The sequence below is a fragment of the Oncorhynchus mykiss genome, unplaced genomic scaffold, assembly GCF_013265735.2.
Source record: "Oncorhynchus mykiss isolate Arlee unplaced genomic scaffold, USDA_OmykA_1.1 un_scaffold_632, whole genome shotgun sequence".
In the NCBI taxonomy this organism is placed as follows: domain Eukaryota; kingdom Metazoa; phylum Chordata; class Actinopteri; order Salmoniformes; family Salmonidae; genus Oncorhynchus; species Oncorhynchus mykiss.
The window spans coordinates 12522-40000 of NW_023494079.1; the positions used below are offsets into that span (position 1 = coordinate 12522).

Sequence of the window (27479 nt, forward strand, 5' to 3'; positions counted from 1 at the left end):
TGGGCCAGGCTAGGTCATGGGGATTTCATCAGACAGAAAATAAAAAGTGTGAGGAGACAAGAGGATCACAATTAACTTCTGGGTGTCCCACTTGGCAGATTGAAATCAATTCAATGGTTCAATTAGGGCCATTGATCAGATGTTAATCTGGGTTTCATTACCTTCCTGACTAGTCATACCACTATACTGTTTCAGATTGACATCTTATCAACCAACTTCAGAAATACTGTCAGGCTCATTGGTAGAAATATATTTTCTTTGTCATATTTAGGTGCCCCGCATGGCAGAATTAAATTCATTCAATGGTGGCCATTGAATGTTCAGCTGGGTTTCTGGTAGCTAGCCTCTTCACTGATATGATCCCCATGTCTGATATTACATCCTACAGCATGAAACACCAGTAGGCTCATTTGGTGATATCAAGTGTCATGATCACAAATCAATCTCTGTGCCACTCCTCTAGACATTCACTATGTATATTATAGGTCCCTCGTTACACCTCGTGGTGTAACTTCATCTTATTTGTGGTCCATGTAGTTAGTTACCAGACAGATGTATGGTTCGGGAGGTGAAGAGTTTGTGACCTAGCGCCACCCAGTGGTATAATGCTACACAGATCACATGTCACACTACAACTTACTTCACTACAAATGCACACAACTTCTCTTCAGGAAATGTCCTTATACGATTTTTATTGTTTTCTAATAGAGTAACATGGAGAGAACAACTAGTTAAAATGCTGCAGTCAGTGTAGAACTAACTGGTTACAAGATAATGACCTACAACAGGGAACGCCAAGACACCGTTAACAAAAAGAAAGAATACAAAAAATTCAGATAGTTTCAAACCATTTTTCTGGTAACGACATTACAACAAGTTAATAATATGTCATATCTTAAAAAAGATTATTCTGACAAACGGGTTATTATTTCTCTGTCTTTCACTATACCTCACAGTTTGAGATTCAAAGTGACCAACCAATTTATGATGAAAAATCCTCAGCACAACATCAGCACAGACCAACAGTTTCAAATAAAAAAAGAACATGCATTTAAATCTGAAAGGTTCTCCATTTTCAATAAACAATGAGGTCAAAGGCTGCACCAGCACTGAAATTCACCCTCATCTCAAACATCAACATGACCACCTGAAAACATTGTTAAAAATAAAATAAAAACGGGCCAGAAAAAAACAAAATGAACTTTTATTTCCCCTCCTCGGCCGACAAGACGATGGATGTGGTCATAACGATGTCATAGAGGAGGGAACAGTGGTGGAGCTACTGAGCGCTAGATGATGGACCTGGGAGTTCTGACGCTAGATGATGGACCTGGGAGTTCTGACGCTAGATGATGGACCTGGGAGTTCTGACGCTAGATGATGGACCTGGGAGTTCTGACGCTAGATGATGGACCTGGGAGTTCTGACGCTAGATGATGGACCTGGGAGTTCTGACGCTAGAATGGGAATAGATTCCAATAATGGCTGACCATAGAGTCCTGGTTGAGTTCTGTCGGAGTGGAGAGGACTGAAGGCTCAGAGTTAGGCAGTGCACTACGGAGGTGGATGAGGAAGAGTTGATTATTCTTAACCATGGGTAGTGTCGTCCTCCACAAAGTCTTTCGCCTGCTCTGCCGAGATCACGTCAATGTGACTCACCTGGAAACACACACACAGTGAGTGACCAATGCCTGTGTCTGAGTTCCACTGAGACAACCATCTTATGAAACATACTTTTCACGTCTCTGAATGCCAGAGGTTATTAAACTAGTCTAAAACTAGCCAGGGAGTGAGTAGCCAGTACCCACACATTCATACCGATGTGGACCAACGTATAAACGTTTAAGTAACTTCACCTTGTTTCTGAACTTGACTCCGTAGAACTTGTCGGCTGACTCCAGAAGCTCAGGTCTGAAAGTAGTGGTGATAAACTGGGCATGGCCCGCCAGCTCTACAATCATATCTGGAACACACATTACACACTGGTAAGGATAAGAGATTTATAGATATGTTATAATGCTCACATTTCTTCATGCTTGCTTGAAGGATTGTGGTTGCCTGACGACTCAAACTGAATTCTTCCACTGCTCTATATACTTCAGTTTGTGACTGCCATCATTGAAGCCATTTGTGGGGACGTCAAAATGATGGGTGTTGTACAAAACAAAGTCAACAGCTATTGGTTCATTTCTAACCAATCAAGAGTATCAAAGCCAATGACGAATTTTCAAATTGCTGCTTTGCTTAAGTGTGTTCGGGCTCTGGCCCAACCCATCCGTTTCTGGGACCAATCACAACATGTTAAGAGTTCTAGAAATCGTTGGGGGGGTACTCAGATCCAGACTCATTGTGGAGAAGAAACTAACGTCCATGGGCGTAGCGTTTGGCCGGAGCAAGGAGTTCAGGCAGCCAGGCAAGGGTTGTGGATGGCCGAACATTGAAAATCAAGACAAAGGCTAGCTGTAAATTCAACAGACTTATTAAAGTCAGAACATTTATTTTACAGATACATTTGTAATTCAGCAGACGCTCCAGAGTGACTTACAGGAGCAATTAGGGTTAAGTGCTTTGCTCAAGGGCACATCGACCGACTTGACTCTGGGATTTGAAACAGCGACCTTTCAGTTACTGGCCCAACGCTCTTAACTGCTAAACTACCTGCCACCCATTGAAAATCAAGACAGAAAGGCTAGCTGTAAATTCAACACACTTACTCCATCTCTTCTTATCCAAGGGAGGCCGTCTGTGAGTGGTTGTGTTGTATAAACTATGCTGTATTTATTTGCTATGAGTGGTGTTATTACCCGAGACAGCCTTCCTGTGCTGTGCGTCCAGGGCCTGGTCGATCTCATCAAACAGGTAGAAAGGAGCGGGGTCACACTTCTGGATGGCGAAGATGAGGGCCAGGGCCACCAGGGACTTCTGACCTCCAGAGAGCTGCTGCATCTCCCTCATCTCCCCCTGCTTCCCCGTGAACGACACCTGGAGGGGGGCAAGACCAGAGAAACACGTGGAATATTATTGAAAAGGATATACACATACAGTGCCTTCGGAAAGTATTCACGCCCCTTGACTTTTTCCACATTTTGTTGTGTTACTGCCTGAATTTAAAATGGAATCAATTCAGATTTTGTATCACTGGCCTACACACAATACACCATAATGTCAAAGTGGAATTGTGTTTTTTTTAAATAATAAAAAATGAAAAGCTGAAATGTCTTGAATCAGTAAGTATTCAACCCCTTTGTTATGGCAAGCCTAAACATGTTAAGGAATAAACATTTGCTTAACAAGTAAGTTGCATGGACTCACTATGTGTAACAAGTAAGTTGCATGGACTCACTATGTGTGTGCAATAATAGTGTTTAACATAAATGACTACCTCATCTCTGTACCCGACACATACAATTATCTGCAAGGTCCCTCAGTCGAGCAGTGAAATTCAAACACAGAGTCAACCACAAATACCTCGCAAAGGGCACCCATTGGTAAAAATGTATCCCTTTGAGCTTGGTTAAGTTATTAATGACACTATGGATGGTGTATAAATACACCCAATCACTACAAAGATACAGGCGTCCTTCCTAACTCAGCTGTCAGAGAGGAAGGAAACCATGAGGCCAATGGTGACTTTAAAACAGTTACAGAGATTAATGGCTGTGGCAGAAAACTGAGGATGGATCAACAACATTGTAGTTACTCCATAATACTAATCTAAATGACAGAGTCAAAATAAGCATGTAAGAATACATTTTTAAAAAAAAAACATGTTTGCAATAAGGCACTAAAGTAAAACTGTAAAAAATGTGGCAAAGAAATGAACTTTGTCCTGAATACAAAGCATTATGTTTGGGGGAAATCCAAAAACACAACACTTAGTACAACTCTTCATATTTTCAAGCATAGTGGTGGCTGCATCATGTAATGGGTATGCTTGTCGTCGGCAAGGACTAGGGAGTTTAGGATAAAAATAAATGGAATGGAGCTAGAGGAAAACCTGGTTCAGTCTGCTTTCCAAAAGACACAGAGACAAATTAACCTTTCAGCAGGACAATAATCTAAAAACACAAGGTCAAATATACACTGGAGTTGCTTACCAAGACTAATACCATTTTTACTTAAATTTGCTTGAAAATCTATTGCAAAACTTGAAAATGTCTGTCTAGCAATGACCAACATCCAACTTGACAGAGCTTGAAGAATTTTTAAAATAATAAATGGGCAAATATTGTACAATCCAGGTGTGCAAAGCTCTTAGAGTTACCCAGAAAGACTCACAGCTGTAATCGCTGCCAAAGATGATTGTAACATGTATTGACTCAGGGGTGTGAATACTTATTTACATGAGATATTTCTGTATAAAATGTTCTATAAATTAGTTTTAAAAAATCTGAAAACATGTTTTCACTGTCCTTATGGGGCATGTGTGTAGATGGGTGATATGTATTTGAATGTTAATCTATTTTGAATTCAGGACGTAACAACAAAATGTGGGTATGAATACTTTCTACATACACATTGACATATCGAATTTCATGACTTTCAACCAAATTTCCATGACCAACAATTGGTGTCGTCTCTGTGTGTGTATAAAAAACAAGTGTAATGTGGTATCGACACTGGCTCTTTGATTACATTGTGTAACATTGGGAGAAAAAAATACCATATAAAAGCTATTCAGAGTACATATGACATTTACACTATTTATCACAAATCTCTCTAGTGGTTCTTGGGTTCACTCTCAAACACACACACCGGTCCATAAACATTCTTACCCTGATGCCGACTCCGGTGAACTGGTCTACAGAGGGCACACTGCTCTGAGAGCCTGAGCCCTTCTCGCTGTCGGTACCCCCCTCCCCCTCATCCTGGGACTGACCCCCCTCCGTGTCACCCTTTTTCATCACCAGGGTGGCCTTGCCCCCTGGAACCAGCTTCTGGAACACCTCACTGAAGTTCTTAGACACCTGAGGAGAGGAAAGATGGAATTTGTCATGATATGGTTAGTCACTTAAAAAATATATATTTTAAAAAAAAATTTACCCCCCTTTTCATAGTATCCAATTGGCTCTGTTACTATCTTGTCTCATCGCTACAACTCCCGTACGGGCTCGGGATAGACGAAGGTCGAAAGCCATGCGTCCTCCAAAACACAACCCAACCAAGCCGCACCGCTTCCAACCCGGAAGCCAGCAGCACCAATGTGTCGGAGGAAACACCGTGCACCTGGCGACATTGGTTAGCGTGCACTGCGCCCGGCCCGCCACAGGAGTCGCTAGTGTGCGATGAGACAAGGATATCCCTTCCGGCCAAACCCTCCCTAACCCGGACGACGCTAGGTCAATTGTGCATCGCCCCATGGACCTCCTGCGACAGAGCCTGGGCTCGAACCCAGAGTCTCTGGTGGCCCAGCTAGCACTGCGATGCAGTGCCTTAGACCACTGCGCCACCCGAGAGGCCCTGGTTAGTCACTCTGGAACAGAGATTATTACTGCAAAATGAAAAAGAGCTTGTAAGTAAAAACTAATATTATCAATCCAGCAATGTGAATGTGCTTCGTTGAACTCATTCTGACAGAACTCAACAACAACATGTCCTTCATTTGGAGTCTTGAGTTTCATATGGTTAAATCATGAACATTTGTGTTGAAGGTTAAGGACTTATTCGGGGGGTTGAATTCTCTGATTGAGACCTTGCTCAGGGGTACAGGTGTATGTGCAGAAGGCATCACAGTCTATCTGTTAGAGATGTAAATCAGGTTGAAAGCGTACCAATTTGAGACTCGATTGAGGTTTTGATTCAAGGGTTGAAGCGCACCGGTCACCTAATGATGGGGTTGGTAACTTTCCCAGTGAGGATAACGTACCTGTTTGAATGTGAGCTGGATGGCCTCGTACTTCCTGAGCTCCAGCACGTTCATGAGCTCCATGATGGACTTGTGTCCTCGCTCCAGCTCGTCCTGGCGCTTGATCAGCTTCTCCTTCTGCTCAGAGAAGTTGACAAACTGGTCCAGGGCCTTCTTGTTCACGTGGCTGTACTTCTTCAGCTCTGTGTTGCACTGCTCTAGCTTACGGAACAGCTACAGAGGGAGGGAGAGGAAGAGAGAGAGAGAGTTAGGGTAACATTAAACATGTCTTGTTCTCGTGGCCGTACTTCTTCAGCTCTGTGTTCCACTGCTTCAGCTTACAGAACAACTTGTGGAGAGGAACATTTGGATGAAGAGGCGAGGTAACGCGTTACTACACATGCTGTATTGTAGACATACACGATTCCGTCGAAAAGCTCGATGGCAAAGTGCCAAAGAGGATATTTCTAATCATCATCTCTTGAGTATGAAGAGGAGTTGAAAAAACCATAATCCCAACTCTGACACGTATCCCTCCAAGACACTCAAAACTATTAATAATCTTCAGTTTCTATGTCAAGTCAAGAGACCTATCAAAAGGAGAGGCTGTATAAGAGGTAGATTATCATCCTTTGGCTTCATCCACTTCTAGAATCCACTATCTGACCTGGCCAGCTAATCAAAACTCAATGTCTTGGGGAGAAAGATTAAGGAAGCTAACGCTCATCCTCACGAAGTATAGGATATTTCTAGTCTGGTCAAGGAGACACACACTTATGAGAGATGAGCCAGCAGCCCACTCGACACACACCGAGGTGCCCAGGGATGTCTGGCGGCAGGAGCCGGCTAACTAGGTTTCTGAGTCACAGTGAGGTGGCTGCTGCTGCTTTCATAAGTGTGAGAGTGGGTGGGCGGTGTCTCAGCCGTGTGTATGTGACCAGGCCCTGGCCCCTCGGTCGAGGCTTGAGGAGGCTCTCTGAGATTATTGTCGTCGTGACTGTTTGGCTTTGGCTTCTAATCAAAGTCCTGAAAGTTATAAACAGGACAGGGAGTCCAGAGAGAGAGAGTTTGTTTACCTATAGAGTGTGTGTTCAGAGTATGTGTGCAGGTTTATCCCTAGGGAGTGTGTGTCTATACTCCTAGAGAGAGAGTGTGTGTGTGTGTGTGTTTATTCCGAGAGAGAGAATTCACCTGTTTGAGTGTGAGGGTCTGGTACTTCTCGAAGGCCTCCTGTGGTAAGGACCCCAGCTCCCTGATCTTCTTCATGCACTCCTCTTTCTTCTTCAGCAGCATGCCCTGTAGTAGGAGTAGTAACAGTACTTTATTACCACACAGCATCAGCAATGATCAGAGACACAAGGCGCAAAAACAGGTGTTACCTATCAGGTATTTTAAACTATTCTAATATCTGCTTATCTGTCGTCTTTCAACATAAATGGTCAAGTCTTATGTCGAATGTATTTTTAGTCGTGTGTATGGACTGCAGGAAGATTAGCGTCGTCATGGGGTCAGTCAATGGGCATCCGAATAAGGTACAGTAAGTAGCCTTGGTTTGTGCGAGCCAGAACGGCTCATAGGAGCAGGAGCCCATCTCCTGTTTCTGTACACCGACTGGGCAGGATGCTAGTCTATTGCAGGGCCTTTACCCCCAATCTATCCAAAATAATGGAAACACTGAACTCTAATTTAGCTGACGATTGAAAAGGCGGACCTGTCGGTTGGTCATCTTCTCCAACTCCTTGGTGTCATGGTTGATGGCGTCGTTCTGTTCCTTCTCTACGTTCTTCCAGCGGTCCATGCTCTTGGCGTGGTCCTTGACCTCAATCTCCGCCTTGTCGATCAGCACATCCAGGTCTGGGGGATGAACAGGGACAGTTGGCACTTTGAAGACGTAACTATTGTACTTGAGTTGTACCTCTATTGATATTGACGATTGTGTGTAGGTTTTCATCAATTCAGGTCAAATAACGTACTACTGTTCAAGAGAGACCAATACAATACTTCCTGTGAGCTCCATTATATTGCTAATGCCTGTGTGTGTGTGTGTGTGTGTGTGTGAGACCTACCCTCGGAGCGTGCCAGTGTATCTTTGATGCGTTTGTTGATTCCCTCCAGCTCTGAGGAGGTGGCTGTGAGCATGGTGCCTCCCTCAGTCTCTCTCAGCTCATTCAACTCCTACAGGATCACATGGAGAAAGAAGTTAATGAGGAGTAACAAACACATTTACAAGCGCTTCCCTATGTCTCTCTCAGCTCATACATCTCCTACAGCAGTGGTATTCAAAGTCGGGAATAAAAAAATAAACGGTACAGATTATCGTATGGGACAACATACAATCGTTTTTGAGAAAGATATTTAGAAAAATGACATTTTAATGAGTATTTATTTAATGGTTTCTTTTCATTTTGATAACAGATTAAAATGTAATGAATTGAAGGTTATTTGTTGATGTAAAAAAGTTAATGCTGCAATTTTAAGGTTGTGTCAATATGTGGGGGTGGGGTCACGAGATATTGTGAAATAAATTCTGACTGAAAAAATGTTAAAGATTAAATAAATGAAAAATAATAATAAAAATGTCACTATTGTGATATGGAATTCTACCTGTTCTAGGTTCCCATCTAGACATTCTGGAACCGGACCGGTTCTAGTTTCTGTTTGGAAAATTGTGGAACAGTACCTCTACTGTGGAACCGGACTTGTTCTAGGTTTAGTTTTGCACATTGTGTAACACCATACCTGTTCTACTTGGTCGAGGCGTTTCCGTAGGTTCTCATTGAGGTACGTCTCCACCCTGGTCATGATCCCCTCCAGCTTGATCCTCTCATTCAGCAGCTGCCTGTTGTCCTACACACAAAGATAACATGATGAATTGCTCCTTTCATACAACAATACATCACACACAAACACAACAATCATGTTTGTTGTTCAACATTCTTGTCCTCATCTTTCATAACAAAATACAGAACACATTTCAGAGAGAGAGACTCCCTCTGTTTGTAATAGAATAGATGAGAGAAATAGAGCGTACCCCCCCACTCACACCCCAAACAAAGGAGCCTTCATAAGAAAGAAAGAGAAATGAATTTAGAGGAAAAAAAATATGAAAAGAACTGCAGGCGGGGAGAGAAAGAGAGAGGAGACTGAGGGTCACAGCCCGTCTACCTACTCCTGTACAGAACATGAGTCTATTTCTATAATCGGGGACGATTGCATAACGTTAGCAGATAGAACGGCTGAGGTGGCTACTGAGGTGGTCATTGTGAGCAGCTGGTAGTGTGTCTGTGTGGTTGGCTGTGAATGCAGTGCCCACACCACCGCAGCTAGCTAGCGCTCAACTCATCGAGGACACTTAAAAATCGACTGTGAGTCTGAGGGTGTTTTTGTATCAAAAAGGCAAAGCTGTTAACAATCCATGTATGATATAACAACGGAAGGAACAAGACAGGGAAATGATCATAAGCCATCATTTTCTTCTATCATCAGGGACAGGGTGATAAATTAGAATCAAGTGAACTTTTGGTATTCATTCAATCACTGTCTGTATTCTTGATAACATCCACAAACTTTCTCAACCAGGTAATACATCATTCGGGGCAGAAGATACATACCCCGTACAGTACAGGCCTAATTACAAGCAAATACATACCCCATACAGGCCTAATTACAAGACGATACATACCCCGTACAGGCCTAATTACAAGATTATACATACCCTGTACAGGCCTAATTACAAGACGATACATACCCAGTACAGGCCTAATTACAAGCAGATACATACCCAGTACAGGCCTAATTACAATAAGATACATGTGCTAAATGACTTTCTATGTTCTGAACTGGCATGTAGAGCTCTGGTGGAACTCATCAATACCTTGCCAAGAAACAGCATTTGATTTAGATGTGTGGTATGAAACATTTTGTGATACTATATATTCTGAAATATGGGAAAAAAAAGTATGTGAATAAAGAAGCCCAGGAAAGTTTACAAGCCGAACAAGTCTTATTGGAATGATAAGCTAAAGGATCTATGGTCAGTAATGCACAAGGCTAAGAACTTATTTTTACAGTGTAAAGATAGGAATATACAAGAGAACATTTTAGGAAGGAATTTAAGAAAAAAAGAGCATGTGTTTGATAAAAGACTGCACCTATTTAAACGGAGATATAAGAGAGGGCAGTTATTACACCTTGAGGGGATACAGACAATAAATCCTCAAGGGGGCTGAACTCTGATATTACACAGGTTCTTAAGGAGTGGGAGAAGGGGTTTGCTAGATTGTTCTCAGGTATTGAAAATGTAGCATATTTTGAGGAATCATTTTATAAAGACACATGTTCCCAGAGAACTAAAATGGAAAATAAAATGTCAGATCCCTCGTATATATGTAACCCGTACTTAAATGAGGAGCTGTCTGCAAAAGTTAAGAAAGTGATTGTGTTTAGGCTAAGTGTTTAGCCTAATGAGGTTTAAAAATCCCCTAAATTGACGGTAGGCTGTCATTGTAAAAAATAATTTGTTCTTAACTGACTTGCCTAGTTAAATCAAGGTTAAAAAAATACAAAAATAATAATAATTAATAATAATTGCTCCAATTTTTTTGGAGTACAGTATACTGCCATACAAGTCTATAGTGAATCCCATTCCCATATCTTCAAAACAATGACCCGAGAGTGCCATTGAACTATAGAGGCATAAGTTTATTAAGTACAGTTTATAGATTATATTCATCCATCCTCAACAATAGGCTATTGACCTTTTTGGAGGATAAAAACATTCTGGTGGAAGAACAAAACAGAAGTCCAGCCTGTACAGATCATATCTTCTCGGTCTGTACAATAATCAGAAATAGATTACACGAAGAGAAGCCTACTTTTGCATGTTTCATTGATTTCCAGAAAGCTTTTGATTTTGTATTGTCTAGTTAAATAAAAGGTTAAATTAAATAGAATTAAAACATTGATTTTGTAAATAGGGATCTTTTAGCCTATAGTTTGTTAAAGACGGGTTGATGGGAAATGTTATCGTACAGATTGGTTTCCCACACCCTCGGGACATAGATATAGACATAGATATGATTAAAAAACAACTATTGATGCAATTTGGGGGAAAAATGGGTGGAGATTAATCATAACCCCAAATTGAGAACCTTTTGTTTGATTATGGGTGAATTTGTGTGTGAGAGATATATTATGCATAACCTACCTAAAAGCAAGAGATCGCTATGTGCACAGGTAAGATCAGCGATATTGCCTCTGCGTATTGAAACAGGTCGGTATTGTGGTGAAATGGAAGAGGAAAGACTATGTAACTATTATGACCTCGAAGAAATGGAGAATGAAACTAATTTTATCCTCTATTGCCCTTCCTACCACGATATACGCTTGCTCTTATTCCAGAAAGCACACCAGATATACCCTGGCATCATGTGGCTGAGCGATGAGAAGAAACAACATTTTTTTGGTCCATTGTGTATTTCCATTTGTGGAAAATGTAGATAAAGACTGGAGTAAAAGAAAAGGGCTACCTATAATTACATTGTAAAAATATTTACCTTATATGTGGTAAATTGTACGTGTGTATATAGATTGTGTATAGGCTTGTCTCCCAAATGAATCTTCTCTTTGTGCCAGACTGGGTTTAAATGCCTTCTGTTTAATATGTATTTATTTATCTGTATATGCATGTATGATTTTACTGCTCTAGGAATATAATTATTGTTTGGATAACCTTATTTAATATTATGTACTGATTGAACTTGTTTCACTCTTTATGCGATGCGTAATGCAGAGAACAGAAGAAGAATGATCATTACAATAATTCACTGTGGTATTGCAATGTTTGTTTATGTGTCAATTAATTCACAAGGGATGTGTTTCTAATTCGTGATGACAAAAATAAAAATGTAATTCATTCATTCTAGATATAATCTGTGCCCCAATTTAAACGTGTTTCCTGTCTCTAGCTGTAATGTTTACATGTTGGAGTGGTCTGATTTCGACGTCAAGGTCTTAACAGTAGGTAAAACCATCCAGCTATCCAGCCATTCAAACACCACATACATCCACACAGTGCCCCGTTTAAACTTGTTCCCCCTGTAGTGTTTCATTAACTGTCTCCTTACCTGCTGCAGCTGTCTGATCTCGTCGTTGAGGTCATCAACACGTCTCTGGTCCTCCAGACTGAGCTGAGAGAGCAGGTCTGTCCCCAGCTCAGCCTTCAGAGACTCCCTGGTGGACTCCATGGCATGGAGACTGGCCTCTAGAGACTGCAGTGAACGTTGCTGTGAGGAGAGAACAAAGGAGAGATAGTTGAAGAGAGGAAGAGTTACAGGGTAGACTCCATGGAATGGAGACAGGGCTCTAGAGACTGGAGAGAGCGATGCTGTGAGGAGAGATTAAATGGGTTGAAATTACTTTATCAATGCCCAAAAGATGACATTTGGTTTGCAAGCAGCAGGCACAGTTTATGCTAGAACAGTGCAGCAATGTGTTCATGTGTTCAACTGGTGGACTACATGTACAAGATAATTCAAGAAGTCTAGACAGAAGAAGACAGCAACAATCATAAAGTTAGCTATATAACTATAGGCTACCTTAGGCATGAATGTCTTCTCAGACTGCTGCATTTTCTCAAATGTAAAAAGGCGGGGTGCTTGTCATGGCAGCATAATACTGACATTTGTAGGGTATATAAATACACCCCTCTTATCATCCTCCTGGATGTGTACGGTACTTTTCTGAATCTCAAAACAATCTGACATTTTTTGGTCATAACGCTGAACTGGATCAAGGTCTGATTCAGTCAACTACGGCTACATTTTATTCATGATTCCCTTGAATAGGGCCCGATAGAAACCAAGAGACACATTGAAGTCCAAATCAACCTCACCTTCGGCATGAACGTCTTCTCGGACTGCTGCCTCTTCTCCTTGAGCATCTTCATCTCAGACAGGATGGAGTCTCTGGAGGCCTTGAACTTCCTCTGCTGGGTCTCAATCTGTTGCATCTGGTTCATCAGCTGGTCGATCTCATTGTTGATACGTGATGCAGGGTTAAGGAACATACTTTATAAACAAATAGGACCTATATAACCTATAGATCTCATTGTTGATACATACAGGGGAGGGTTAAGGAACATACTTTATAAACAAGTAGGACCTATATAACCTATAGATCTCATTGTTGATACATACAGGGGAGGGTTAAGGAACATACTTCATACATGAGATAGATCTTTCGTTTTCCATATAATTGAAGTGGCCATCAGCAATTTAAACAATAAAAAATTGGACTCCTTGCCCGTTTGGGTTAAAAGCTGAGGGACAGGGCTGGAGAAATGTAACCGCTCTCAAATGCATAGGACTGACGGTCCATGATATCAAAATTATAGTTTTAACCATGTTTTGAGTCTATATAGTGTTCGTTTACATTTACTTTGTTTACAAACATTGGCATATTTTTGGGGGGTATGACAGGTGAACTAAGCTCATCAGTCATTTCTAAATTTGATTCAATGGGTCCATATCATAATTAATAAGTCAAAAAATGATGTAGCAATGACAGATTGCCCCTTTAAAGACTGATTTAAAATAAAACAGACAGGCATCTCCCTAATGGCAAGCTTACCTAAGGGCCAGAGGTGGTGTAGATAAAAAAATATATCTATATAAATAAACATCCTTTTAAAATCATTGATTGAACCTCTGACTCATTGCTGGGGGCTTACAGGAGTGATGCCATGTCAACAATCAACTCAAGCGCGCGCACACACACACACACGGCGTGGTGCTGCCTGCTACCAGTGACTCACAGAGAAAGAGGTCTGAGGGCAATGCTCTTGCTCTCCCTCTTTCTCTCACACTCTAGCTAATCCTCTTTGGCTCGCCATCACACACACTCATATTATACATGTAATCCTCCAACATCCACCTACACACACCTCCTCCCTCCTGCTGGGTTCAAGACATAACCTGGAGGCATGAAATACCCTCCAACCAGCCAATCACACACAACCTCCTGAGAACCAGGGAGAGGAAAACATGAGACACTCCATTACCTGCTTAATCCCCATGTTTTACAACTAAATGACATGAAACACCACACACTATCCCACCCATTTCAATACGAAACCTGTTCATCTTTTACACATTAAATCTCCTCCAACTTAGCGTGAGATAGATGACAACACACCATCACCTACTGAGCCCCTGTATTTAGGACTAAAATGGCATATTAGTATCTCTGGTGTCTGACTCACTTCAGGTCCACTGTAAGGTAGGGAGTTGAGTTAGTGTATGACAAGCTAGACTGAGACAGGACCATGGTAAATGGGTCAAATCACAAATCAATACATGCCTGTATTCCTGACTAATCAGAAACATAAACAGTGCCTATAAAATCCCTGATGCGGAAAACGCAGACAGAATCATGGAATCCAGATATTAAAACGGAATTCAACAATATTTTAAAACGCATTGAACTTAGTAGGGAATCAAATAAATGTATTGAATATTAATTTGCCAAAGTTTATCATAATAAATGAACAGAATGCATTAGTTATTCGTATTTCCTAAAACTGCGTGTCTACCACCTTGTGTAGCCATTCGAGATGATGCTAATGAAAAGTCTTGTTAGATGGAAAGGGCTTTCCCGAAAACCTTTCCATTTAAATGTTAACTACAAAGTAGCCTATGCTTACCTGGCAGAATGATATGGTTATTTGCATCAGTATGTGTTTTGCAATCTCTACCGTCACGTGCACTACAAAAACACAAATGAACTCTACTCTATGTACATACTACCTCAACTAACTGGTGCCCCTGCCCATTGACTCTGTACCGGCATCCCCTGTGTATATATATATATATATTTTTTTTTTACTTCTTAAAGTGTTGTTGGTTAGGGGCTTGTAAGTAAGCATTTCACTGTAAGGTGAATATACCTGCTGTATTCGGCGCATGTGACTAATACAGTTTGGTTTGATTTAAACAACAGCCAAGTGCTTGGTGTGCACTAGAATGAAAAGGATAACTACATCCAAAAATACACATTTCCAATTAAGTTGTTTTTCCTTTTTTAAGTGTGATTTTGAGAACGAAAACTTGAAGAAACAGGGGAAAACAGAAACCTGGAAAAACAAAATGGAGAAAACGGAATTTGGGGAGAAACAAAGCGGATATTAGACAAAAACAATCAAATTTTATAAGGCCCTACAACAACAAAAAATCAGTTTGGGTCTTTAATTTAGAGGACTAGGAAGATCTGTATGAATGAATTAACCAACAAACTAACAATGGAGTTAAAAGATATGTTCGATGTTCCTGCGGAGGTTCTCGTTGAGTTTGGCCTCCAGCTCTCCCAGCTCCTCCTCAGCCTTCCTCATGTCCTTCTGCAGCTCCAGACGTGACTTCCTGGTGTCATAGTAACCCCCTGTCAGCGCCCCGCGGTGGGACACCTGGTCACCTGAGAGACACAGTAACAAAACAAACAAAAAAATATATATATATAAATAACAAAATCACACACCAGAAAAATACTTTTTTAAATTACAATTAACTAAATAAATAAACTGTCCCACAGCACACTAACTGGTATGGTACTGTGCTGGTCACCTCTGCAGCAGAAAAACACCCAACTCACAAACACAACAAAAAACGTAAAATTTCAAAATCTACACCAACAAACCTCTAGTTACTTGAACATAGACTGTAAAAGGCAGACCAGAATTGGTGTCATTTACATTAATTGACATCTTGATCACGTTAGTCGATACCTACCCTCCAGTGTTATGCAGTCCATGGTGAATGCCCTGGCCAGCTGGGTGGACACCTCCATGCTACGACAGATCAGGGTCTTTCCAAACACGTGCTTGAAGGCCTTGTCAAACTGCTGGCTGTAGCGCAGCTTGCTGATCATGGGGATGGCATCCTAAAGGAGAGAGAGAGGAAATATAGGTCAGTTTAACGCTCTTTGACGAGCCTAAGACATAGCAGGCCTGGGTCAAATACATAGTACGGTATTTGAGGTATGTTAGATTTTTTTGCTTGGTTACACTTTTAGGACGATTCCATTCAAGAATATTCCCTTACGTTGGTCTCAGGGTAGGCGGTGTCCCTGACATCCAGCTTGCTGAGGGGCAGGAAGGTGACCTCTCCAGGCAGGTTCATCTTGTTGAACTCCGTCAGGATCTTGGTGCTCACCTCGTCTGTCTCCACTATGTGGTAAAACAACCTGGTCGAGACAGGGACATGAAGGAGTATGAGCCAACAAGTTTGAGTAACAGTTACTTTTACATTGAGGAAACAAGCTTCTCTCTGGCCTTCTCAATGGTCTTTCCACGATTCACTGTGTCCCCTCTCCCCGTCTCCTTCTCAAAACACCCCGGAGGTCAGAGAGGAAGAAACTCAGATCTTCTCCTCCAATGTGTCCTCTAATCCAGGAGAAAAGAACTCACCTGGTTCCCGCGGTGACCTCCACACAGGTGTAGAAGGCGGGCTCACACTCAAAGTTGTTCATGACGATGCCATGGTAACCGTTGATGACGTGCTGGTTGATCCCCTTTCTGCGGAAATGCTCCAGCACCTTGTTGATGCTGTCAATACCGTTCAAAATGGCCTAATGTGGACAAAAACAGCTAGATTTACCTTAACATTTCAACACTTTTTAAATGCATATTTATCTGTGGCGTAAGTGTCTTCATTAGGGATGGGCATTTGAAAAGATTTCGAATAATATCCTGAATTTTTTTGAGATATTCGGACAGTTGAAATAGATGCGTTTTAAAGAAAGCACTTGTTTTGATCCCCACGTCCTTGTCTACAAATCAATTAAAATTAAAACAGCCTACCGGTTGGTTGCTCATTGTAGCCTAATCCTCATAATTCAGCCAATTTAATTCCATCATTCTAAATCCATTTAGCATTGATTAGAAATCTCCCAGTTCACTTGCTACACATGGAGCCTTTGATGGTAGTGAAGCTTTGATTGACCCACAATAAGCCACATGCGTGAAAAAAGTGTGTAGGCTACCGGCACCTCTTTATTTGTTTGTTATGGGGCCCAGTCATAAAAACAGCCAAACTGTTGTTTTCTTAAAATGTCATGGTCTATCTTTGTATGTACTCTCGGAAGTCATTGAAAACTAACGTCCGTTTGGATATTTATAATAATAGTGCCCATCCCTAGTCTACGTAGGTGAAAATAGTGATTTTCCACATTCTGTAGTCCAAAAGATAAGTACTCTCTGTGACGTCCCGGGTATAAGTCAGCTTCGACCGGACCACTCAAGCAAGTAAAGACGGCAATCACCAAGCTAACCACCCAGAATTTTGATAGAACGTAATTTTGAGGAGATTTTGATTGAAGAAAGGACTGATTAGAGTGTGACTGAAAAAGTAATAAGCAGCTGAGTCATAGACATACACTGTAGATTTCTAGGAGAGTGGGAAGAAAGGGGTGGGCTGATTCTTTGTTAGACTGTCTTTACCTCTACGCAATTTCTTTCCCTAATAATTGGTTGAGTCACAAAATCACTACCTCTCTCTCTTTCCCCAATAATGGAGTCACAAAGTGAATCTTCAGTGTTCAGGTGGGATTGCTTTCATCAGTGACTCCTCGTTGCTAAAGCCGAGCCACCGACCATCGGTTGAGTAGGTAGTGAGGCGGTGTGTGTAGCCTTCATTTCATGGTGTGGACTTAGTAATTCATCTGTAACACCAGGCCCATGACATGACTGGTTGTAAACAGTAAATGTGTGGAAATGAGTGTCCGTGTGAAGGTGTGTGTATTCTTTCTCCTTGGCCGTGGGGCAGGGAGTAAATAAATGGATGGGTGTATGTAAAGGTGTGACCTTTGTAATCTATGATTGCCTCAGAAGATTTACCACAAGGCTAGTATGATCACGTGTAAAGGGGAAGGTGTGTGTCCTATCTAATCTGGCATTAATTCATAGATAAATGGAACTACCACACATGGTTTAGCATAAGGCTAGTAGGATGATATGGATTACATAGACATTCATGTAGAGGTGAAGGTGGGTCTTCTATAATTAATATGACTCATAGATCAATCTAGCGCAATAGGGGAGAGGTTATTTTGACCTTACAGGTGGCAGTATGATGATGATATGCATGATATGACAATGCATGCTAAGGTGCGAGTGTGTGTGTGTGTGTGTGTGTGTGTGTGTGTGTGTGTGTGTGTGTGTGTGTTTCGTTGGGTAGGAGGTCACACTGACCTTGCCGGTGGCTGCTCTAAGGAGCTGTTGTTTCTTCTCCAGCTCCTCTCGTTTGGCTGCCAGGGCCTGCTGCTCAGCGTTCTCCTCCCGCCACAGATAGCTGTTGGAGGCACACAGACAAACACACTGCTAGTTTAATGCATTAACTTGTCATTCAGTCCAAAAGACATTGTACCAAATTATGCAGCCAGGGCAAATATTGTAGATGCACATTTTGTTGAATCATTTCCAGGAAAATGCCTTAATTTTGAGAGCAGCTCTATTGTAAACATTAATGACCCATATGTCATATTCTATTCATCGTCTCTGGTCTTCTCCCTCCTCCTCACACAACTCAGTATCTCAAGGCCCTTCTCTACAGCACACAGTGCAAAGCACCAGGCAGCATCCATCTCACAGGGTTATAAATACCTCTCCATTGTTAAGGAGAGGAGAGGGGAAAGGCATGCTGACATTCACAGCAGAGCAGACCAGTCTGGTAAGGAAATAAAGGTTGCCAGGCGGAAGCTGAATGTAAGTCTTAAGGGGAACAACCATCCAACCTTTTACACGGTGGAGATCGAGTCAGGGCTTATAGGCCTTCGTCTTGGATTCCAGACAAAGTAGATACATATTTTCTCAGTAAATAAATATTTAAAGTGCAAACCCATGACTCAATGAGGAAAGAGTAAAAAATAAACTAAAAAAAGAGCAAAGAAAGTTACGATTTATAAGATAGAATCAATATATAAAAGCGCAAACGATGACTCAACGAACATTGACCAAAAAGCAGTAAAGAAGAAAGAAAAGCGAGAAGACGAAGTAAAGATTTACAGGTTCAAATCAATATCTTTGCCTAACAGTGCAATGACTCAACCCAAGAAACAAGATGGAGCAAAACAAATGATTAAGATATAGATCATGATCTTACTTTCTCTCGCTCTGCAGCTCGTCCTTCTTATTCTTGACTTCGTAGTATTTCTTGTCCAGCTCTTCCACCCTGGTCTTCACCTCATTCAGGTCCTGGTCCAGTTTCTACAGGGAAAAACAGACCAGTCAAATAGAAACTTGATCCCAAGAATTATAGAACAGAGTGAAATCTAGAACAGAATCAAACGTTCTATTTAAACAAAATCATTTGCACTATAATCAACCATAATAGTTCCAATTAAACTGTTAATGAGTCGTGAGTTAGGTTCTATACACTATACTGTTCCAGGTTCTTCTCCTTGTTGGTCTCCGTGTCCTCCAGGTCTTTATGGATGGCAGCAATCTGCCTCTTCTTGTCATTGATGGCCTGGTCTAGGGACTTGAGTTCCTTCTTGATCCACTTGTCCCTCTCCTCTTTAGAAGTAAACTGGCTGCCACGGCCCTGCTTGGCGTACAGGTCTGTTCTCTCCTGGGTGGCCTGGGCCAGTCTGGGTGGAGCGAGGGATGACAGGAGGTGTTAAAAGGTACATAGGGAAGTTCAGAAAACAATTCTGAAGGGGGGGGGCTTATTCCTTATTTAGTGGCCTACTACTAAGGTGCCATGTTGGACACTCCAGTCTTTCACCAATGAGGATTACAAGAGAACCAACTTCATTCACTTTCTAGTGGCTCAACATCAGGTGTCACTAACATTACATGGGGGGAAAATGAGTAAATATCCTTTTACTAATACATTAAAAAAAAGTTGTTGCCTATTACAAACGATTAATTCATTGTTGAGCCTTGAGCAGTGTAGGGTTTTCCTACAGACCTGGCGATGCCCCTTTCCTCCCTCTCCTTCACAGTGTTGAACTTGGGCTCAGTCTCCTGCAGCTCCTTCTGCTTCTCCTCTATCTTCTCTAGCAGCTTCTGCCGCTCCTTCAGCAGACGTTTCTGGAAGAGGAATTCATCATTATTAAATAGAAACAAATAGTGACAACGGGTGACACTCAGAGGCATTTGAGGATACTCATATGTGTGCGGGGGTCATCACTGAAATAAGTTCAAACGCCAGCAGATATTTTATCTACACACGTGATTACTCTAGATATGTCAACCATAAGGGAAAGGGGATACCTAGTCAGTTGTACAACAATGCATTCGACTGAAATGTGTCTTCTTCATTTAACCCAACCCCTCTGAAGAAGAGAGGTGCCGGGAGCTGCCTTCATCGATGTTGTCGCCGCCCGGGAGCTTCCTAAAGTCTGCTTTGATCCATATCACTCAGATAGGATCATGTGACTCCCAGCAGTCAGAAAGGCAGATGACGCAGGTACACCCACCCGCTTTCTCCCTACTTCCCTCTTCCTGCCCCCCTCCAACAGTCCCAACAAAACAAAGCTAACAAGAAAGCTGTTGCAACATTCTCCCGGCCAGGTGGGCCTAATCCAACCTCGCTGAGATGCTGCTGTCTAATCTGCAACACACACAGGGATTGGGGCCAGATCTCTTCCCTTGGGCCACTGCCCAGAATGAAGCGATGCAGGGAGAGAGAGAAAGAGAGGTTAAGACTAGCAGTAGGGGGAGAGAGATGGAGGTGTGTGGTGAATCAGTGACGCAGATGGAGAGGCTTCTGTCCTTACCCTCTGAGAAAAAGAAGGGGGGAGGGAGGGATGGAGAAAAGAAGAGGCAGGGGGTGTTGGAGGTGTGGGGGGGATCATCACTGACGCAGATGGAGAGGCTCCCGTTCGAGGATGGAGAGGTAGGTACATAGTAGGTAAGGATGGGGGGGGGGGGGGTCTCACACACACATCTAAACCCACACATAGTGACGCAGATGAGGAGGTTTCTGACCGCCCCGTTTCTTCGGTTCACTGTTGCCAACTACACATACACACACACACCACTCTCTATCTCAAACACGCACACACTCACCCCGCCCTCCACCCCACCACTGTGCTCCCCTACCTTCTGTTCGCTGTTGCCGGCCAGCTCCTCCTGCAGGTCTTTGGATTTGAGCTCCAGCTTGGTCCTCTGTTTAATCTGCTCCTGTCTCTCTGAGCTCAGCTGCTCCTTCTCCTCCTTCATGGCACTGATCTTAGACTTCTTCTCACGCACCACACGCTCCGTCTCCTACAATGGAAGGAAGAGGAGAAGAGGCAATGAGAGGAATAATACGTAGACTAGATGGACACTGACTGTAGAGGAAATAGAAAAAAAGCTGGTCAGGTTTGCATACACAAGAGCCCTAAGATAGAAACCTCTTTTTGTTTTACCCCCCTTTTCTCTTAAATTTCGTGACATCCAATTACAATCTTGTCTTGTCGCTGCAACTCCCCAAAGGGCTCGGGAGAGGCGAAGGTCTAGTCACGCATCCCCTTGAAACATGACCCGCCAAACCGCGCTTCTTAACACCAGCTTAACCCGGAAGCCAGTTGCACCAATGTGTCGTGTGTCGGAGGAAACACCATTCAACTGATGACCAAAAAAAGCCTGCAGGCGCCCGGCCCGCCACAAGGAGTCGCTAGAGCGCGATGAGCCCCACCCCCCGACCAAACCCTCACCTAGTCCTTTTCAGCATGGTTACAGGTACTGTGGTGGATGGATGCGTAACCATGCCAGCTCAGTACAGTTTGTCTCGGTAATGTGAAAAGCTGATCACAGTCATATACACTCCAAGCCATTCTGTGCAAATACTGTATGCAGAATCACTTACCTCTACTTTGTCTCTGGCATCCTGCTGGGCATCTCTCAGATGTCTGGACTTGTCTCCACAGGTCTCTCTCTTGGAGGACAACTGAAAGAGGAAACCGAATTTAAAGAACAGTTAACTATGCAATCAAAAATATCAAATGCCATTTAAAAAGGGAAGAATTTGAAAGGTCAGACCACAAAAGCAAACCCCTACCAACTGAAAGTTACTTTTTGTTAGACATCCTGTGCCCATGATAAATATCTGTCAAATCAAATTGTATTCATTTCTCAACCCAAACTCCATAAACACATTTAGTTGATTTAAAAAATAGATATTGTTACCTCATCCAGCTTGGCACGTGTCTCGTTGAGCTCCTGGTTATAGATAGTGTACTCCAGAGCCCTCCTCATCTTGTCCCACTTCTGGTACTGAGCCAACTCCTCCTTCTCATCCTCCAGGGTCTGGAGACGCTCCTCAATGTACTTCAGCAGCTCATTGATCTTCTCTCTCTTACCCTCTGGGGGAAACACAAAAACAGAGCACCAGTATGTTATTTAGGTCTACAGTTAAATCTACTGTGGTGGCCCAACCAAGGGCCATTTGTAATAGGAAAGGGAGATGATTATTCTGGGAAGTAAATTATATAGCCTTTCCTCTGAAAATTATTTGGAAATTGAAAGAGCAGCATTTATTTTTAAAGTTTGTGCGATAGGTCTGAAAGTCGACTGTTTTTTTTTCATAGATAACTGCCCGCTTTGAATTTGTCTAAATAAAAACCAATCTTAGGTAGTGAGTCAGGATACCTCTGCTTAGATCTGGTGACTGAATGCATGTGAACAGAGTCTTAGATGGTGTCATCGTAGACATATAGAGAGACTTCGGTTCTTATATTGTACCTGTTTCCTTCATCAGGGAGATGGACTCCTCCTTGCGCTCGTCGTACACCCTGGTTCCTGCAACCTCACGCAGCAGCTTCAGACGCTGGGAATCAGGGGCTGTAGCCATCTGGTTAATCTGGATACATGATAAAGAGAGGAAACACACATGAACGATACCCATGTATAACTTACGTATAAAGTGATCTGGATACAGGATAAAGAGAGGAAACATATGAAAGGTATCCTATGTATAAAGGTATATGGTAGATCTGGATACATGATGAATCAAATTTTATTTGTCACATGCGCCGAATACATGAGGTGTAGCCCTTACAGTGACATGCTTACTTACAAGGCCTTAACCAACAATGCAGTTAAGAAAAATACCTAAAAAACAAGAAATAAAAGTAACAAATAATTCAAGAGCAGCAGTAAAATAACAATAGCGAGGCTATATACAGGGGGGTACCGTTACAGAGTCAATGTGGAGGCTATATACAGGGGGGTACCGTTACAGAGTCAATGTGGAGGCTATATACAGGGGGTACCGGTACAGGAGTCAATGTGCGGAGGAACCGGTTAGTCGAGGTAATATGTACATGTAGGTAGAGTTAATAACAGAGTAGCAACAGCATAAAGATGGGGGGCGCAAATAGTCTGGGTAGCCATTAGAGAGACGAAACATATTAAAGTTATCCTTTGTATAATTTATGTAGAAAGTTATATGGTTGTTCTGGACACAGATTACAAACAGGGGAAAACATGTTACTTAAGATATGAGTATGAGACGTTGGGTTGTATGAACAGATATATAGTCAGCACAGTGGTGCAAAGAAACACGTTTGCAGCAAATAACCAATGAATGATGCACAACGGAGCCTGTTTAGAGCATATGTTCATAGTGCCGTCTTACCTTCCCCTGCTTGACGATGTAGTAGGGGTTACTACGGGAGAAACCAGCACTCTCCAAGAGGTTCATGACGTCATTTTTACTGGAACAAAATCAACATAAGTGATTGCTGATTACATGATAGTTACATATTCAAACAGAGAGGCAATTTTCGATCTTTGCTCAGTCACAACAGACGTGTAGTCAACAGCCACTTACGTCACCATCTTCTTGTCTAAGAAGTACTGGTCCTTCTTGGCGCCGATGACACGGCGGAGGGATACCTCCTCTTTGTCGATCTGGAGGGAGAGTGAATTTATTGACCAACGAACGGAGAGATCTCAAACTAAACATGACTGACTAAATAGTCAAAGGCGACAATCATGTTTGGTGAGAAACTTACCGGCAACCTGTTGTCAGAATTGTCAAATATAATCTCCACAAAAGCTGAGATGACACGAGGACCTGTTCCCTCCTGCAGTGACAGGGAAAAACATTGTTATAACAGTGTTATGGGGTTAACAACAGACTGAGGATTGGACAGTAGTGGAGAGGGTAGTAAGTTTTAAGTTCCTCGGCGTACACATCACGGACAAACTGAATTGGTCCACCCACACAGACAGCGTTGTGAAGGAGGCGCAGCAGCGCCTCTTTAACCTCAGGAGGCTGAAGAAATTCGGCTTGTCACCAAAAGCACTCAAACTTTTACAGATGCACAATCGAGAGCATCCTGTCGGGCTGTATCACCGCCTGGTACGGCAACTGCTCTGCCCACAACCGTAAGGCTCTCCAGACTCCAGAGGGTAGTGAGGTCTGCACAACGCATCACCGGGGGCAAACTACCTGCTCTCCAGGACACCTACACCACCCGATGTCATAGGAAGGCCTTAAAGATCCTCAAGGACAACAACCACCCGAGCCACTGCCTGTTCACCCCGCTATCATCCAGAAGACGAGGTCAGTACAGGTGCATCAAAGCAGGGACCGAGAGACTGAAAAACAGCTTCTATCTCAAGGCCATCAGACTGTTAAACAGCCACCACTAACATTGAGTGGCTGCTGCCAACATACTGACTCAACTCCAGCCACTTTAATAATGGAAATTGATGTAAAAAAAATGTATCACTAGCCACTTAATATAATGTTCACATACCCTACATTACATCATCTCATATGTATATACTGTACTCGATACCATCTACTTCATCTTGCCTATGCCGTTCTGTACCATCACTCATTCATATATCTTTATGTACATATTCTTTATCCCTTTACACTTGTGTGTATAAGGTAGTAGTTGTGGAATTGTTAGGTTAGATTACTCATTGGTTACTACTGCATTGTCGGAACTAGAAGCACAAGCATTTCGCTACACTCGCATTAACATCTGCTAACCATGTGTATGTGACAAATACATTTGATTTTGATTTGAACAACAGACTGAGGATTATATAATATTCATTACTGTTAGTATAACTTCCACTACTTACATGGAGCAAGGCCAGGCGCTGTTCGGGGCGAAGATGGCTGAATTCATCGCTGAGCACAAACTGAATGGCTGAAAGAAAAATAAACATTTGTTTTTATTATATACAGCAAATAAATGCATCACCATTTTTTTATATTCTTCTAATTTCATATGGTAGAAAACATCAGAAGGGGAGAGCGCGCACATACCGTAGAAAAAGTTACTTTTTCCTGATCCATTTCTTCCCACTGTGAGAAAACAACATACAGGGAGGGAAATGTCAGTCAATCAATCAATGGATGGAAAGGCAGCAGGCCATTGTTTCCTCTACCTACATCGTGAGGTGTTGTTTATGACTAAAGATAGCTAGAGGTTTTGGGAGAGAGTAAACTTGGCAGAATCTCACCGATGACATTGGACTTTGGACTGAAAGGATCCACCACAGTCTGGTCCCTGTAACTTCGGAACCCCTGAATGATGACCTGAGAGGATAAGAAGGGAAGTGCAACTGCTATCACAAATCTTAAATGATCCAAGCTTGCTAGTTACAGCAACATTGCATTGAATAAACGATTCAGACATCCACCAATAGTTTATTTTCACAGGATGTTGAAATTAGCTGCCAACAATTGCAAGCCAGCTAACGTCTTAGCTATGTCAAAAGGCAAACTAATGTTATGCAAGCTGGATGGGGCAGTATCTTCCGAGCTAGCTTAGCTAATAACAAACGTTATCTCAATAGCTAGCTAATGTGACTACTTTATGAATGGCTTGTCTTGATAGCTAACTGGCAAGATAGTTAACTTATCTGCACTAACTAGTTACGTTAGCTGGATTGAAGAAAGTTACCACATATTGCTAGCTACTATAACATTAGCTAGCGACTAGCATCACTACTACTAGTACCTCAGCTAACTAGCCTACTGACAGACATGATCCAGAATTGTTTGCAATCCGGCACATGACAATTTTTGTAGATTACTTTTCTAAGTGCAGTATTGTAGACTATATCTAGCTAGCTAGCTACGTGTAAATGTTAATTTATGTACAATACTTATTAGCTAAAGCTAGCTATCTGGCTAGGCCGCAAGCATCATTTTCAGAGAGCGGGTCGTCGACATGGAGCTCGCGCCGCTAGTTTACCTGTTTGATGTACATGGTCGCCTAATCAGGAACTTTCCTCAGAAAGCGAAACAAAAAACTTCAATAAATACCCCTTCTCCTTCAATAAAGGGAAGGTGGGTCTTTAAAGTGATTATTGTGAATATTTGTTCAAAATGCATGTATCCAAGTTTGTTGAAATATCCTGGCGAAAGAGAAACAACAAGGAAAATGGCGTCACGAGCGGGATGAAATGGAACAGTCAATAATGAGAAAAGAGGGGGGCATAGATATTTTGATTAATGAATATTAGATACAATCGAAATATAAAATGTTACTCGTTTACCCGTTAAAATATAGATATACTAAGGATATGTATGAATGTGAATTTGAGTCATACAAGTACATACAACATATTTATTATTAGCATTCGGTTTTATCACATCCCCATTATTTGTACTTGATATGGTCCTCATGCGTGCGATTGTTGGGCGCCAAAGAGCTGACAGAGAAAGTATATTTTGGTACAGTATTTAAAACTGAAATACTGTATTTTGAAAAACTGTATTTTATTCGCCAAACGAAGGACTGAGTGAGGGATATTTAAACACGAGAGAGACGAAACAGGCTACCCATTCTTATAATCGTTTCCTAAATGTGACACTGAATGATGTTCTATGATTTCCACTCAGTATATATATATATATTTTTTTTTTTTAACTAGGCAAGTCTAAGCATGTATGGTCAACAATGCTTCTGTATCATTAATAAACTCAAAATTGCTACAATGTAGTCATCATAGACTACATTTGTGGGAGTGTCCATGCATGCATTTCAAAGTCAGTGGCCAGTGGAGTGTTCTAGTTTGGATCTTTCTTTTTTAGGTCGCTGCAGGTGTCACTGTTGTCTAATGCTAATCTCTTGGCCTAGCCTACTACTGTATAGTTATGTATACATTATCCTAATTATGCATATGTGCATATGCATATGTGTCAGAAGAGGCTGGTGGAAGGAGGTATAGGAGGATGGGCTCATTTTAATGGCTGGAATGGAATCAAAGGAAGGGTGTCAACATGTTTGAATCCATTTATTCCATTCCAGTCTTTAATATGAGCCTGTCCTCCTATAACTCCTCCCACCAACTTCCACTGATTACTTTGTTACTGCGTTTGAAATACGGTTCAAATAATGATTGTGATCGATCAATCAATCACATTTATTTATAAAGCCCTTCTTACATCAGCTGATGTCACAAAGTGTTGTACAGAAACCCAGCCTAAAACCCCAAACAGCAAGCAATGTAGGTGTAGAAGCACGGTGGCTAGGAAAAGCTCCCTAGAAAGGCCAGAACCTAGGAGGAAACCTAGAGGGGAACCAGGCTATGAGGGGTGGCCAGTCCTCTTCTGGCTGTGCTGGGTGGAGATTATAACAGAACATGGCCAAGATGTTCAAATGTTCATAGATGACCAGCAGGGTC

At 42.0% G+C, this 27479-nt stretch overlaps 1 protein-coding gene across 1 annotated transcript; it reads right to left on the bottom strand.

Moving 5' to 3' along the window:
* Positions 1–672: 672 nt before the first annotated feature.
* Positions 673–26274, bottom strand: LOC110493323 (structural maintenance of chromosomes protein 3). Its single transcript, XM_036974526.1, has 30 exons — positions 26045–26274; positions 25308–25383; positions 25111–25149; positions 24924–24991; positions 23837–23908; positions 23653–23732; positions 23458–23536; positions 22563–22680; positions 22008–22183; positions 21688–21768; positions 20940–21104; positions 19804–19925; positions 19267–19480; positions 18994–19097; positions 18084–18183; positions 16302–16462; positions 15937–16078; positions 15625–15775; positions 15158–15310; positions 12738–12889; positions 11971–12129; positions 8585–8692; positions 7912–8020; positions 7557–7699; positions 7037–7141; positions 5867–6079; positions 4776–4967; positions 2805–2982; positions 1857–1963; positions 673–1659 (listed from the first exon to the last, which is right to left on the bottom strand). The coding sequence occupies exons 1-30, from the start codon at positions 26057–26059 to the stop codon at positions 1588–1590; spliced, it is 3654 nt and encodes a 1217-aa protein (XP_036830421.1). The 5' UTR covers positions 26060–26274; the 3' UTR covers positions 673–1587.
* Positions 26275–27479: the final 1205 nt, after the last annotated feature.